Source organism: Orcinus orca, chromosome 5 (assembly GCF_937001465.1).
Source record: "Orcinus orca chromosome 5, mOrcOrc1.1, whole genome shotgun sequence".
NCBI classification, from domain to species: domain Eukaryota; kingdom Metazoa; phylum Chordata; class Mammalia; order Artiodactyla; family Delphinidae; genus Orcinus; species Orcinus orca.
Window position 1 is genome coordinate 100,495,129 of NC_064563.1, and position 17,157 is coordinate 100,512,285.

At 35.0% G+C, this 17,157-nt stretch overlaps 1 protein-coding gene across 1 annotated transcript in view; it reads left to right on the plus strand.

Annotated features, from left to right (window-relative positions):
- The first annotated feature begins 41 nt into the window (after nucleotides 1-41).
- The window catches only part of IMPG2 (interphotoreceptor matrix proteoglycan 2), a 69,740-nt gene continuing 52,624 nt past the window's right edge, over nucleotides 42-17,157 (plus strand). Inside the window, exons 1-3 of the mRNA XM_033433274.2 lie at nucleotides 42-1,335; nucleotides 1,794-2,045; nucleotides 15,938-16,104. Coding sequence (XP_033289165.1) covers nucleotides 1,251-1,335; nucleotides 1,794-2,045; nucleotides 15,938-16,104 — 504 coding nt within the window. The 5' untranslated portion in view covers nucleotides 42-1,250. The remainder of the gene's footprint in view (nucleotides 1,336-1,793; nucleotides 2,046-15,937; nucleotides 16,105-17,157) is intronic.

Genomic DNA, 17,157 nt, shown 5'->3' on the forward strand with positions numbered 1-17,157 from the left:
GTCTCTTGTAACTAACCTTGTCCTTATGGAACTTTGCAAACTTTGCCCAGGGGCTGTTAAAAGACTTGGTTCTGTGTGTATGAGGCTTTCTTATGCTGGTGTGGTTTGCACCCACCCAGGTGGTCTGTACTCTTACAACTGAGTTCGTCCCTTTTGGAAACTGGAGAAATCAGGATCAGGGCTAGTTTAGGATTCTGAAGAGAAATGTGCTTTAGATCTTTACAAAACTTTTTTTTTTTCCAGAGAACTTCACCAGAGGTACATAAGATATAAATTCATTGCTATTTGATAGTAAATCCTAGCTTCCACAGGGTTTTTGACTAATTTAATTCCTTTCTACTAGATTTATTTGATAAAAACAACTGCCCTAATACAAAATTTTTATCTGGTCCCCCATTGTGGTAAAGATAAAAAAAAGTTTCCTTTCTTGGTTAAGAATTACTCACGTAGATAAAGACACTGGGCCTCATGTGTAATAGCAAATTAAGCAACAAAGTTATTATTATGTAGCTACCATTTATATTGTGTGCTTAGTAGGTGCCAGGTACTTTTCTAAGCATTTTCTGTGTGTTAACTAATTTAATGCTCACAATATCTCTATCATGAGTTAGCTTTACTATTCCTATCCTATTTTATAGATAAGGAAGGAGAAGTAAGTTGTTACAGTGAAAGATTTTCAAATTTTTTAATCGAGGGAAATTTACAAGAAACGGCACCAAGAAAACTAACTTTATTTTGTATGTAGCTCTGTATTTCGGACATAGACAGGTATAGTCAGCCTGGGCGTTTTATGCTTAAAAATCATAGGTTGTAGAAGAACCCAGAGAACATGTGAATCTATCAGGTTTGACTAATAGATTGAGAAAAGTTGTAAAATTCAGTGAATTATATGTGTAACATTATTATTATTTTTGGAAACATTTTTAAGTGCAGCGCTCATTAAAGGCAAGGAGAGTGTTAATAAAGAGCTTAGCTGGCTAGATTAAAGAAATTGTCTCTCCCCATCTGTCCTAATTAGCTTATCTCTCCTGCTTTCATAGCATGCTGGTTATTTCAGAAAAGAAGTGAGAGGTACTTTGAAAGGACACCATTTTTATTTAGCCAATTTATAATGATTTTGGAATGGTTGTCAATTTTTGAACATAAACTGTTTAAATATTAGACCTTTTCTGTAAAAATTTGTTACTGGAAGTTTCAGGCCTTTGGGTGCTCAATTAAGGATTTTGGCCTCTTTCTTGGTTTTGGCTCAAATGATTATGTTTCCTCATTTTGGGAAGATTTCTCTGGGTATTCTGATATTTGTCCTGATAGAAGGAAACCTTCCATCATTAACAGGTATTTAAAAATCTATATTATTTTTTATCTTTAGATCTGAAGTATATTTTCTCTAAAAATAACATTATTTGATATGACTGCTGTAAGAAATTGAACCAAATATTACTCTAGTCTTTGATATTGCTTCATTTAAACTGTATGAAAATCTCTCCAATAATACTGGTTTTCCTCTTCATTAGTAATTCTTGGTTCAAAGCTTACTTCCTCTTATTTCTTGTGTTGAAATTGGATGTATACTTGATTTCAATAACTAACAATCTTGAAATAAAGGACTAGGAATTAAATGGAGAAAAACTTGAATGCTTTACTTCTCCCCTCCTTAAACACACATGTCTATAATTCGAGCATTGAGTTCAAAATCCAAATGTGGTGCAAATGTCAGTTTTTCTTCATTTGTTACCTTTCATTCTATGTCTCCATTCATCATCAGAAGCTTTGTTTATGCTTTCACTCTGTAGCACAAACCTACTTATCTTTAGAAGAGAGCCAAGAACCCAAGAGTACAGTTTCTTTTCTCCTGACTGACTCAGAATCCACAGACTCTTCTCTGTCTATCGAAAAGAAACAACCTATGGACCACAGAGAAACTGAGAGACAGTGGTTGCTCAGAAGAAAGCGATCTACTCTGTTTCCTAATGGTGTGAAAACCTGCCCAGATGAAAATGTTACAGAGGCTATGGCAAACCATGTGAAATATTTTAAAGTCCGAGGTAAGCAAACATTCAAACCCTTGGGCTCTATGATAAAATTCAAACATAGTTCTAAAACAGTTGTTGTATTTGAACATTATAGTTCAAAATTTGTGATGCTTTGGATAGAGACTGAGCCAAATATTGTCTGTCTACTAGCCATGGAAAAGACTTGCTAAGAGTATGGTATTTATACAGCTTCAGAGGAAAGTTTACATTATTTTAAGAGAGGACATGGTTTAAAATTTTTGAAGCACTTCAAAAATACCAGTTTATGTTTCTGGATAAATTAATTATAACTTTTACTTCTGCATTACAGTAATTTGTCTAAATATACCCACAAAAGATGTTAACTAAGATATACTTAACCTACTTGGCTAATTATTTTATATATATGGAAATATGATCAATTTCTATGTTTTATAGTTTAGCCATTCTACAGATTCAAGCTATTCTAGTTGTTATACACAAAACTTTTTACCTCTCAAATGGTGGCAGTTCTCACAATGGACCCTAAAGCAACAAAACTAGGAGTTTATTTTATTTTTTTTCATTTTTAAAAATTAGTTTTTATTGGAGTATAGTTGCTTTACAATGTCGTGTTAGTTTTTTCCGTACAGCAAAGTGAATCAGCAATACATATACATATATCCCCTCTTTTTTGGATTTCCTTCCGATTTAGGTCACCACAGAGCATTGAGTAGAGTTTCCTGTGCTATACAGTGGGTTCTCCTTAGTTGTCTGTTTTATACATAGTAATGTATATGTGTCAATCCCAATCTCCCAATTCATCCCACTCCCCCTTCCCCCTTGGTACATTTGTTTTCTACATCTGTGTCTCTATTTCTGCTTTGTAAATAAGTTCATCTGTATCATTTTTCTAGATTCCACATATAAGCAATATTATATGATATTTGTTTTTCTGACTTACTTCACTCTGTATGACAGTCTCTAGGTCCATCCACGTCTCTGCAAATGGCACTATTTCATTCCATTTTATGGCTGAGTAATATTCCATTCTATATATATCTACCACATCTTCTTTATACATTCCTCTGTTGATGGACATTTAGGTTGCTTCCATGTCCTGGCTATTGTAAATAGTGCTGCAGTGAACATTGTGGTACATGTATCTTTTTGAATTATGGTTTTCTCCAAGTGTATGCTCAGGAGTGGGATTGCCGGGTCATATGGTAGTTCTATTTTTAGTTTTTTAAGGAACCTCCATACAGTTCTCCATGGTGGCTGTATCAGTTTACATTCCCACCAGCAGTATAAGAGGGTTCCCTTTTCTCCACCCTCACCAGCATTTAGTTTTGTAGATTTTTTGATGATGGCCATTCTGACTGGTGTGAGGTGATGCCTCATTGTAGTTTTGATTTGCATTTCTCTGATAATTAGTGATGTTGAGCATCTTTTCATGTGTTTGTTGGCCATCTGTATATCTTCTTTGGAGAAATGTCTATTTAGGTCTTCCACCCATTTTTTGATTGGGTTGTTTGTTTTTTTGATATTGAGCTTCATGAGCTGTTTGTATATTTTGGAGATTAATCCCTTGTCCATTGCTTTGTTTGCAAATATTTTTTCCCATTCTGAGGGTTGTCTTTTCATCTTGTTTATGGCTTCCTTTGCAGTGCAAAAGCTTTTAAGTTTCATTAGTTCCCTTTTGTTCATTTCTATTTTTATTTTCATTACTTTAGGAGTTGGGTCAAAAAAGATCTTGCTGCGATTTATGTCAAAGAGTGTTTTGCCTATTTTTTCCTCTAAGAGTTTTATAGTGTCCAGCTTTACATTTAGGTCTTGAATCCATTTTGAGTTTATTTTTGTGTATGGTGTTAGGGAGTGTTCTAATTTCATTCTTTTACATGTAGCTGTCCAGTTTTCCCAGCACCACTTATTGAAGAGACTGTCTTTCCTCCATTGTGTATCCTTGCCTCCTTTGTCATATATTAGTTGACCATAGGTGTGTGGGTTTATCTCTGGGCTTTCTGTCCTGTTCCATTGATCTATATTTCTGTTTTTGTGCCTGTACCATACTGTCTTGATTACTATAGCTTTGTAGTATAGTCAGAAGTCCAGGAGCCTGATTCCTCCAGCTCCATTTTTCTTTTTCAGGATTGCTTTGGCTATTTGAGGTCTTTTGTGTTTCCATACAAATTGTGAAATTTTTTGTTCTAATTCTGTGAAAAATGCCATTGGTAATTTGATAAGGATTGCACTGAATCTGTAGATTGCTTTGGTCAGTATAGTCATTTTCACAATATTGATTCCTCCAATCCAAGAACATGCTATATCTCTCCATCTGTTTGTGTCATCTTTGATTTTTTTCATCAATATCTTATAGTTTTCTGAGTACAGGTCTTTTGCCTCCTTAGGTAGGTTTATTCCTAGGTATCTTATTCTTTTTGATGTGATGGTAAATGGGATTGTTTCCTTGATTTCTCTTTCTGATCTTTCATTGTTAGTGTTTAGGAATGCAAGAGATTTCTGTGCATTAATTTTGTAACCTGCAACTTTACCAAATTCATTGATTAGCTATAGCAGTTTCCTGGTGGCGTCTTTAGCATTTTCTATGTATAGTATCATGTCATCTGCAAACAGCAACAGTTTTACTTCTTTTCCAGTTTGGATTCCTTTTATTTCTTTTTCTTCTGTGATTGCTGTGGCTAGGACTTCCAAAACTGTGTTGAATAATAGTGGTGAGAGTGGACATCCTTGTCCTGTTCCTGATCTTAGAGGAAACGCTTCAGTTTTTCACTATTGAGAATGATGTTTGCTGTGGGTTTGTTGTATATGGCTTTTATTATGTTGAGGTAGCTTCCCTCTTTGCCCACTTTCTGGAGAGTTTTTATCATAAATCAGTGTTGAATTTTGTGAAAAGCTTTTTCTGCATCTATTGAGATGATCATATGGTTTTTATTCTTCAGTTTGTTAATATGGTGTATCACATTGTTTGATTTGCATATACTGAAGAATCCTTGCATCCCTGGGATAATCCCACTTGATCATGGCGTATGATCCTTTTAATGTGTTGTTGGGTTCAGTTTGCTAGTATTCTGTTGAGGATTTTTGTGTCCATGTTCATCAGCGCTTTGGCCTGTAATTTTCTTATTTTGTGATATCTTTGTCTGGTTTTGATATCAGGGTGATGATGGTGGCCTCGTAGAAAGCTTGGGAGTGTTCCTCTGTAATTTTTTGGAACAGTTTCAGAAGGACAGGTGTTAGCTCTTCTCTAAACATTTGATAGAATTCGCTTGTGAATCCATTTGGTCCTGGACTTTTGTTTGTTGGAACACTTTTTATTTTATATTGAAGTATAGTTGATTAATAATGTGTTAGTTTCAGGTGTACAGCAGAGTGATTCAGTTATACATGTATCTATTCTTTTTTCAAATTCTTTTCCCATTTAGTTTGTTACATAATCATTTTATTTTCAATTAAACAGTGTTATCCTTGATCTCATACCCTTTTATTATATTAATTCATTCTCTGTTCCTTATATTTACTAACCAGAATTGGTTAATTGACCATAATATGTCCCTTAGATATTTGAAGGATTCCCAAACTTTGCTTTTTGCTGCTCAAGAGCCAATAAAAAGCCATAATATGGATGCGATGCTAGTAAATTAAAGTGGATATAGATAATGAAATGATAGTGAAATCAGGCTTGTTCATTCATGCATGTATTCAACAAATGTTTATTGATCATTTACTATTTTCCAGGGACTGGGCTATATAAACCTTCAGTCTGAGCTGCTACTTTGTCTTCTTCTTTATTTTCCTCTATGTTGTCCTTTCTGTCCTCCTTCCTTATCAAAGCAAATGCTTTTAAAATAAAAAATTTAATATCAGATATTACATATAATTTATATGTTTGATTTTTTAGTTTCTTAAAGTGGCACAGTATGTTAGAACTTATTTTTTCAGAGTGTATTTATATCTCTTGGTTATATTTTGGACTATCAAACTTACTAAGCAATAAACTTTTCTTTCACTTTTTAAATGGAAGTCCATTGACCTGGCCTTTTGTGAGTAGGACATATTCCACAAGTGGGAAATTCCAAAGAGAGTGGGAAGAGAAAAAGGAACTGAAGATGAATGAGAATGAGTGTTTAATATATCAAAATATGATTTCTACTACCTGGATTTTTATGTAATATTACTTTAAAATAGGTAAGAATACCAGAATACCTAGATAGCTTCTGGTTAGATAGTGAAGAGGAAATAACCAATCATTTAAGGAATATGATTATGTCTTTTAATTTCTTTGCCCTTGTGTTTATACATTCAAGAGACGCTATTGAAAAAGAAGCCAACCAAAAGAAAAATAAAGCATTCCTTGAATAATTGACTTTAAAATACAGATTCTGTGAATGAGATCATTGGAAAGGGACCTCAAAGCTAAAATGATTGACACAGCACATCAAGATTATAACAATGTTGATATAGCTGTTACTGTCATGATAAAGAGTAAATATTTTATTTGTTATGTTTTGAAATTTAGGAAAAATGAATATTTCAACATAGGTCTTGATTTGGAAGAGATTTGGAAGAGATAATTGGATTATGCCCTTAGAACCAATTGTTTTGAGATTGGAGGAAAAGATCCACTCACTGTCCAACCAGGAATCTTTGGTTTTTCCACCAAGCTAATTCAGTGTAATGGTTTGCCCAATTTTTCCTTCATAGATAATTTGGTATCAGTTGCTAGTTGGTATAACACATTTGAAAAATATCTCCATTTAAGCAAGAAGCAACTGAATTTAACCTAGTCATTTGTGAAATTAAAGAGATATTTAGGGTGCTTGGAGTAGGAAGTAATAGTATCCCCCTTTAAAAAATTGTATTAGTAGTTGGACCTTTTAAAATATAGCTTTAAAAGGAAACCGTAAACAAGAAGAAAAGACAGCCCTCAGAATGGGAGAAAATATTTGCAAATGAAGCAACCGACAAAGGATTAGTCTCCAAAATTTACAAGCAGCTCATGCAGCTGAATATCAAAAAAACAACCCAATCCAAAAATAGGCAGAAGACCTAAATAGACGTTTCTCCAAAGGAGATATACAGATTGCCAACAAACACATGAAAAAATGCTCAACATCACTAATTATTAGAGAAATGCAAATCAAAACTACAATGAGGTATCACCTCACATCAGTCAGAATGGCCATCATCAAAACTACAAACAATCAATGCTGGAGAGGGTGTGGAGAAAAGGGAACCCTCTTGCACTGTTGGTGGGAATGTAGATTGGTACAGCCACTATGGAGAATAGCATGGAGGTTCCTTAAAAAACTAAAAATAGAACTACCATATGACCCAGCAATCCCACCACTGGGCATATACGCTGAGAAAAAAGAGTCATGTACCACAGTGTTCATTGCAGCTTTATTTACAATAGCCAGGACATGGAAGCAACCTAAGTGTCCATCGACAGATGAATGGATAAAGAAGATGTGGCACATATATACAATGCAATATTACTCAGCCATATAAAGAAACAAAATTGAGTTATTTGTAGTGAGGTGGATGGACCTAGAGTCTGTCATACAGAGTGAAGTAAGTCAGAAAGAGAAAAATGAATACCGTGTGCTAGCATGTATATATGGAATCTAAAAAAAAAAAAAATGTTTCTGAAGAACCTAGAGGCAGGACAGGAATAAACACACAGATGTAGAGAATGGTTTTGAGGACGCAGGGAGGGGGAACAGTAAGCTGGGACGAAGTGAGAGTGGCATTGACATACATACACTACCAAAAGTAAAATAGATAGCTAGTGGGAAGCAGCTGCATAGCACAGGGAGATCAACTTGGTGCTCTGTGACCACCTAGAGGAGTAGGATAGGGAGGGTGAGAGGGAGGAGATATGGGGATATATGTATATGTATAGCTGATTCACTTTGTTATACAGCAGAAACTAACACACCATTGTAAAGCAATTATACTCCAATAAAGGTGTTAAAAAGAAATATGTGGCTTTATTAGGGTATACATTGGTAGATTATAAACTGCACATATTTAAAGCATAGAATTTGATTTGTTTTGACAAATGTATTTATCCTTGAAGTTATCACTACAATCAAGATAATGAATTGTCAATTACCTCCAAACATTTTCTCATGTGCCTATATAATCCCTTCCTCCCTCAGCACCTCCCTTGACCTCAGTGCTGAGGCAACCACTAATCTGCTTTCTATTACTATGTATCGTTTGCATTTTCTACACTTTTTCTACTATGTATCGTTTGCATTTTCTACATATTTTCAATGTCCTCATACTGTTTACTCTCTTTTTTTTTGTCTAGCTTCTTTTAATCAGTTTGTTTTGCGACTCATCCATGATTTTTTTGTGTATCAGTAGTTTGTTACCATTTACTGTTGGGTATTATTCCATTTTATGGATATACTGCATCTTGGGATATTTGGGTGCTTTTCAGTTATTGGGGATTACGACGAAAGCTGTCATGAATGTTTTTGTACAATTTTTTGTGTGAACATAATGCTTTTTATATCTGTTGGTTAATAGGAGTGTAGTGGGTGGGTCACATGATAGCTCTATGTTTAACTTTTTAAGAAATTGCCAAAACTGTTTTCCAGTGTAGTTGTACCAACAGCTGTATATTGGGATTCCAATTTTTCCACATCTGTGCAGCACTTGGTATAGTCAGTCCTTTTAAACTGTAACCATTCTAGTAGATATGAAGTAACATCTATTGTGGTTTTAACTTGCCTTTTCTTGATGGCTAATGATGTTGAGCACTTTTTCATGTGCTCATTTGCCATTTGTATATCTTTTTTGGTGAAGAGTCTATTCGAATATTTTGCTCCTTTAAAAAAATAATTGGATTGTTTGTTTTATTATTGAGTTGTAAGAGTTCTTTATGTGTTCCAAATACCAGTTCTTTGTCAGATATATGTTTTGCATAAATTTTCTTCCAATGTTTGGTTTGTCTTTTTATTTTAACAATGTCTTTTGAGGAACAGAAGTTTTAAATTTTGATAAAGTTCAATTTATCATTTTTTGTTTTTTTTTTGCGGACGGGCCTCTCACTGTTGTGGCCTCTCCCGTTGCGGAGCACAGGCTCCGGACGCGCAGGCTCAGCGGCCATGGCTCACGGGCCCAGCCGTTCCGCGGGCACGTGGGATCTTCCCGGACCGGGGCACGAACCTGTGTCCCCTGCATCGGCAGGCGGACTTTCAACCACTGCGCCACCAGGGAAGCCCTATCAGTTTTTTTTTTGCATCATGCTTGCTTTTGGTGTTGGATCTAAATTTGCTTAGCTCAGAACCACAAAGACTTTCTCTTGTTTTTTCTGATAGAAATTTTATAATTTTTAGGTTTTACATTCAGGTCTATGATCTACTTTGAGTTAATTTTTGTATTTGATGTATATGGATCAAAGTTAAATTTTTTTGCTTTTGCATAGCCAGTTGTTTCAGCATCATTTATTAAAAATATTATCTTTCCTTGCCGCTGAACCTTCGTTGAAATTCAGTCTTCTGTATATGATGGGTCTATTACTTCACTTTTCATTCTCTTTTTTTTTTCGGTACGCGGGCCTTTCACTGCTGTGGCCTCTCCCGTTGTGGAGCGCAGGCTCAGTGGCCTTGGCTCACGGGCCCAGCCGCTCCGCGGCATGTGGGATCTTCCCAGACCGGGGCACGAACCCGTGTCCCCTGCATCGGCAGGCGGACTCTCAACCACTGCGCCACCAGGGAAGCCCACTTTTCATTCTTTTACACAGGTCTCTTTGTCTGTTTTTATGCCAGTACCTAACTGTCTTGATTACTGTGAGCTTTATAATAAGTCTTTGAGTAAGATAGTGCAAGTTCTTCAACTTTGTTCTTTTTAAAATTTGTTTGGTTATGCTAGGTCCTTTGTCTTCCATATAAATATTATAATCATCTTGCCAATTTGTACACAAGAGGCTACTGGGATTTTGATTGGGATTGTGTTGAATTTATTGATCAATTTGCAAAGAATTATAATCTTAACAATATTGACCCTGCTGATCTGTGGATATATCCCTCCATTTATTTAGATCTCTGTCAGTTTCTCTCAACAGTGTTTTGTAATTTTCAGTGTATAGATCTTACACATCTTTTTATCAGATTTATTTCACTTTTTTCATGCTATTGTTAACACTATTTAAAAAAAATTTGGTCTCTGATTGTTCCTTGCTAGCATATAGACATACAACTGAGTTATGTGTATTGATCTTTTATTCTGTAACTTTGTTAAAATCACTTATTAGTTCTAGTAGCTTCTTAATATACTCCTTAAGGTTTTCTACATGGGTGATTATTTCATCTGCAAATAAAGATATAGTTTTACTTCTTATCTTCCAATTTGTATGCCTTTTATTTCTTTTTCTTGCCTTATTGCATCAAATTAACTGTTCCTCATGCTTTGGGCTCCACGATTCTGAAGGGAAATTATATTACCCTAAGAAAAAGGTTTGCTCCATTCTAGATTTCTGTGTACTAGATAAGATGCACAGCCTGAGTCCTAGTAACAGGATTAAAGACAGATTAAATGCCGGGATTTCCTTCTTCAGAATATTGTCATTACATTTACCCTTCCTCCACCCGTTTCCAGGACAAGTTTCTCTGCCAGAAGAGAGGCTTTTGTAGATTAGTTATCTTCGAAAATAGAAAGTTATCTCCAGTGTTAACTAAAGGCTACATGAAAATCATTTGACAAGGATAGGACTTCTGAACAAATAGGCCAAATAGAGAAGTATGTGGCGTTTGTCTGTGGTGGAGTTTTGCCCTCCTTAGTACCTCTTTCCTTGAAATAGCCCTGATTTTGCTCTTGTCTGTACAGCCTGTACTGTCCTATCTAGGTTTCCCCTCTCTGAGCTGCATGAATACTCCAGACTACCCCCCAATTCTCCTCCTGTATCAGAATGTAAGTGTTTTGAATTCTATTATTCTCAATTGGAAAACCACTGGATAAATTAAGGATGTGCAGTTGATCCTTGAACAACATGGGTTTGAAATGTGAGGGTCCCCTTCTACTCACATTTTTTTGAGTAAATACATACTGCAGTGTTATATGATCCAGGTTTGGTTAAATATGTGGATGTGCAACCGCGGATAAGGAGGGCTAACTGTAAAGTTATATGTGAATTGACTGCAGAGGGTCTGTGCCGCTAACTGCCACATTATTCAAAGGTCAACTGTATTACCTTTCTGGAGGGAATTGCATTTTTTATAGTTTTACTGAGATATAATTAACATACCAATTAATTCATTTAATGTATAGAATTCAATGGTTTTCCAGTATATTCACAGAAACGAGTAACTATCATCACACTCAGTTTAAGAACATTACATCACCTCAAAAAAAACCCCCACCCTTTAGATATCACTTTCTTACCACTCTGTCTCCCCTTCCCCTCCCCCCAGGACTAAGCAACCACTAATCTACTTTCTGTCTCTATAGAATTGCCTATTCTGGATTTGTCATATAAATGAGATAATATAATATATGGTCTTTTGTGACTGGCTTCTTTTACTTAGCATAATGTTTTCAAGGTTCATCCATGTTGTAGCATGTATGAGTAGTTTATTTTTTGTGGCCAAATAATAACATTCTATTGTATGGATACACCACTTTTTGTTTATCCATTTGTCAGCTGATGGATATTTGGGTTGTTTTCGTTTCTCTTGGGTGTATATCTAAGAGTAGAATTTCTGAGTCATACGTTTAACCACAAGAGGAATTTCCAGATTGTTTTCCAAAATAGATGTACCGTGCCCACCAGCAGTGTATGAAGGTTCTGATTTCTCCACATCTTTGCCAGCACTATAATTTCCTTAAAAAAAAGAAAAAATTACAACCATCCTAATGGGTGTGAAGTGGCATCTTGTGGTTTTGATTTGCATTTGTTTAATGACTAATAATGTTGAGCATCCTTTTATATGTTTCTTGGATTTGAATATCTTCTTTCAAAGAATGTCTTTAAATCCTTTGCCTTTTAAAAATTTGGGTTATTTATCTTGTTTTCATTGAGTCATAAGCAATCTTTATATATTCTCGATACAAGACCCTTATCAGACAAATGATTTGAAAGTATTTTTGTTTTCTTGATGGTGTCTTTCACAAAAGACAAAAGGTCTTTTTTTCACCATGCACAAAAGGTTTTGATTTTGATGAAGTCCATTTTATCTATTTGTTATTCTTTTGCAAAACTGTTTATGCTCTTCTGGGTCCAATTTCATATGAATTTTAGAATTAGCTTGTTAATTTCTGTAAAGAAACCAGGGTTCTGATAGGATTGCACTGAGTCTGCAGATCATTTTGAAGATACAGTTGGCCCTCTGTATCTGTGGGTTCTGCAACCACAGATTCAACTAACTGTGGATTTAGGATTGCCGTGTACACACTGCTATATTTAAAATGGATAACCAACAAAGACCCACTGTATAACATAGGGAACTGTGCTCAATATTATATAACAACCTAAATGGGAAAAGAATTTGAAAAAGAATAGATACATGTATATGTATAACAGAATCACTTTGCTGTACACCTGAAACCAACACAACATTGTTAATCAATTATACCCCAATATAAAAAAATTTAAAAACAAAAAAAACACGTGAAAAAAAATTCCAGAAAGTTCCAAAAAGCAGAACTTGATTTTGCCGTGTGCTGGCAACTATTTACATAACATTTACATTGTATTAGGTATTATAAGTAATCTAGAGGTGATTTAACATATACGCGGGTGTGTGCATAGGTTACATGCAAATACTACACCATTTTATATAAGGGAATTGAGTATCTGAGGGTTTTGGTATCTGCAGGGGTTGGGGGTTTAACAATTAAATCTTCCAATTCACGAACATGGAAAGTTTTTCCATTTATTTATGTTGTCTTTAATTTTTTTTCAACAGTGTTTCATGGTTTTCAGAGTATAAGTTTTGTACTTTGTTTGTTACATTTATTCCTAAGTATTTTATTATTTTTGATGCTTTTGTAGATGGAATTGTTTTCTTAGGTTCATTTTTTGTTTGTTCATTGCTAGTGTATAGACATACAACTGATTTATATGTATTGATCTTGTATCCGACACTTTGCTAAACTTGTTTATTCTGTAAGTTTTTAAGTGGATTTCTTAGGAGATTTTTTCAGGAAATGACATCCCCCAAAGCATAATTTGTAGGAGGCAGCTTATGCTATTCTTTTGTGAATTCATGAGAGATGCCAAGGGAAGGCCTGCTATGAAACCTGGTATGATTTCTACACTTCTGGATGCTCCAGCTGCATTTTTCCTCACACAATAATGTTTTTCTAAGATTTTATGAAAATATTTTAAACATATAAAGTAGTTGAAAGAATAGTTTAGTGAACAACATAGTCTTACCACCTAGCTCTACAGTTAACATTTTATATTTGCTTTATCACATATCTATCTATCCAACCATCCTATTTCTTAGATGTATTTCATAAATTAAAGGTATCATTTCATTTCCCTGTAGAACTTCAGCATGAATATCATTAACTAGAGCTTAATATTTGTTTACTTTTCTGAAGGTGGAATTTACATAGAGTGAAATGCATAAATCTTAAGAATACCATTTGGTGAGTTTTGACTAATGCACACATTGGTGTAATCCAAACCTCTCTTAAATTTGGGGATAGTGCCACCACAGAAAGTTCCCTTATTCCCCTTCCAAGACAGTCCTCCCTTCTCAACCCCAACTACCAGGTGACCACTCTTCTAATTTTTTTAAACCATAGCTTAGTTTCACCTATCTAGGACTTTATATAAGTAGAATAGTATGAACTCTTTTGTGTAAGGCTTCTTTGACTCAGCCTTTTGAGATTCATTCATGTTTTTGCATGAATTAGTAACTTGTTCCTTTTGATTCCATTATGTGACCGTATGTTTGTTTATTTTCCTGTTGATGGATACCTGGGTTGTTTTCTTTTTTAAGTTATTATGAATAAAGCTGGTCTAGCATTGAACATAAGTCTTTCTGTGGATATGTGCTTACGTCTCACTTGAAGGAATACCTAGGAGGGGGGTTACTGGGTCATAGGTTTGGTGTATATTTAGTTATATAAGAAACTACCAGTACTTTTTCCAAAGTGGTTGTACTATTTTTCATTCTTGCCAAAAATGAGGGTTGTGTTTGTTCCACATGCTCGCCAAAATTTGATATTGTCAGTGTAAAAAATTTTAGCCTCTCTGGTTCATGTGTGGGTGGTTCAATTTCCATTTCTCTGAAGAATGAATGACAGAGCACTTTTTCACATACTCGTTGACTCTTTGTATCTCGTCCTTTGTAAAGTGTCTGCTTCAGTCTCTTACATATTTTAAAAATTGGATTGTTTGCCTTTTTGTTAGGGAGTTGTAGAAATCCTTTAAATATCCTAAATACCAGTTCTTTATCAGATATATGTATTTTGAATATTTTCTGTCAGAGGTATGGCTTACCTATTCATTCTTATTAATAGCATCTTTGTTGAGCAGAAGTTTTTAGTTTTGATGAATTCTAATATCAGTTTTTTGTTTTTTCTTTTATAGTTGTTGCTTTCTGAGTCCTGTCTATGAAATCTTTGCTTATCTTCAGGTCATGTATATATTCTTCTGTGTTTTCTTTTAGGACCTTCAAAGTATTAGCTTTCATATTTCAAATTATTTTATTATGTATATTGTGAAGACGTTATTGAGATTTATTTTTTCTCATAGATATATAGTTATTTGGTCTCACAGTACTTTTAATACTTTCTTTGAATCACCTCATTTCATAACCAGATCTTATAGATATTCACTTTTTGTTTGTTTTTACCAACCCAGCCTTTCATCTTTGCATTGTCTTCTGGTGTGTACTAAGCTGTCATTTGGAAATTTAAAGAGGAAGAAAGGAAGAACTTGAATCTACAAGTGGTCACCTCTGCCTCAGTCTGTCTCTGTTGGAGTCTTCTGTATGCTGTAGGGTCAGAAGTTCTAAAGAACAGGATTTAGGATGTAGTTAGTTCACTGAAAAAGAAACTAAGTTTGCAACCAAAGATTCATTCAATTTAACCCTGAAAAATCAGTTGATAGAGAAACTTTCAATATTCATATATTTTAATCTCTGTTAAAGCCTAAGAGGTTTTTTTAGTCTGAGACTCTTCTTCCATCAAATAACTGTTGGACAACCAGAATCCAATATGATAATAACATTTAATATTCATGTTTATAAAATACTCTCACAGATAAATTAAGTAAAGCAGTTATTATTCATCTCATTAAAAAAGAGAGATGAGTACATTGAAATGTTGACTGGCTAGGTCAGTTACTCTCGGTTATCAAGCTAGTACACAGTGAGCCTAGGGCTAGAATTGAGATCCTTCTGACTCAGTGAGTTCAGGGCCTCTATCTCGATATGCTGGTAGATTAGCATTCAGTCCTCTTGAGATGAAAAATGATTTCCTTGATCTCTGTCCACTTAAATCCATCTTTCTCCCTTACCACCCTCCTCCTCTTCTCTCTCATCCCATCTGTTGTGCGCAGTGCCCTGCATCAGGACACTGAAATGGTTACAGGATAGCAATACACTTAGTGCTGTATAAAATGTGCAGACAGCCTGTTTAGGGTCCTTTCAGAGTTGATGCTTTGAAATAACTTAGCAGATACATTAAATTAGCTTTCATTTTAATACAGCAGTATGTTTCTTCTGAATATCATTTTCTTTTATTTTTAGTTCTCATATCTTTAAAAAAATTAATAGATTTTATTTTTTGGAGAAGTTTTAGGTCTACAGAAAAATTGAGCAGAAAATCCAGAGTTACGTATACTGCCACCCTTACACACACACACACACACACACACACACACACACACACACTTTTCCCTCTTATTGTGAGAACCCCAAAGTGCTTTCTCTAAAAATACCTCTCTGTTTGTTTTTCAGTATGCCAGGAAGCTGTCTGGGAAGCCTTCAGGACTTTTTGGGATCGACTTCCTGGGCGTGAAGAATATCATTACTGGATGAATTTGTGTGAGGATGGAATCACAACTATATTTGAAATGGGCACACATTTTAGTCAGTCTGTGGAACATAGAAGCTTAATTATGAAGGTAAATGTAGTAACAAGGGAAGAAATTACTGGACTGTTGTAGGAGTGCGTATACATAGCTCAGGCCTAAAGGAAGAAAGAGCAAATGCCAAATCCCTGCATTACTCTTTTTTGTTGAATTAGGTTGTTCAAGTGACCTACCACAGGGTGGCTTAGTCTTTGTATCCCTAGCTCTGGCCATTATAATAAGCATTGTTAACCAGCAAGAGCCTCATGCTTGTTTATAAATGTAAATATTTGGAAATAATACTCAGCAAAGATTTAGGCTAAGAATATAAATCTGTGAGAGTCAAACATTCTTGCCAGGGTTTTTCATCTTATCAATTCAGAGTGGTGCAAACGACTCTAATTAAGATAGAGGATATAGGTCATTGGATAAATGTTTAGTAAAGTATAAATGTGATTCTAATTAATGAATTTGCTTACTTGTTTTCCTTGTTTTAGATTTAGTTTACTCTTAGCAAAGGATAAATAAGCATGCATATAGACAAATTATCTGCCCACCTTCCCCTTTCATGTTGCATGCATGTATTCATGACAAGAGAATGAAACTGTTTAGATATACGTGGTAGATTGCTCATGCTGTGTGATAGGCCCTTTATAGCCTTCTTCCTTTTGTTCAAGTCCTACATGTCCTCAGCTCAGATGTAACCTCCTTTGTGAGGAATCAACCCCCAGCCTAGCAGATTTAGCTCCCATAATCCTTTGAACTCCATAATTCTTTATTCATTCTTTAATGTTGTACTTCTTACATTTTATTATTATTAGTTTTATATGTATATGTGGGCCGATGTATCAGAAGAATAGAATTGACAGGGGACCAGACTGGAGGGGTGGATAACTTAACAAGTTTATAGTTGATAGGAAACCATTGAAGGGTTGTAAGTAGGTAAGTCATGGGGGCTGATTGGACAGTTTTGAATTGTAAAATGGTTATTATGGTTTCTATACGCCATGCGATAGATTAGAGGGGACAAGATGAGCAGAGATCAGTCACGACTCCAGGGCCGAAGGGATGAGAGTCCTAACTAGACCATGAGATAGAGAAAGGGAG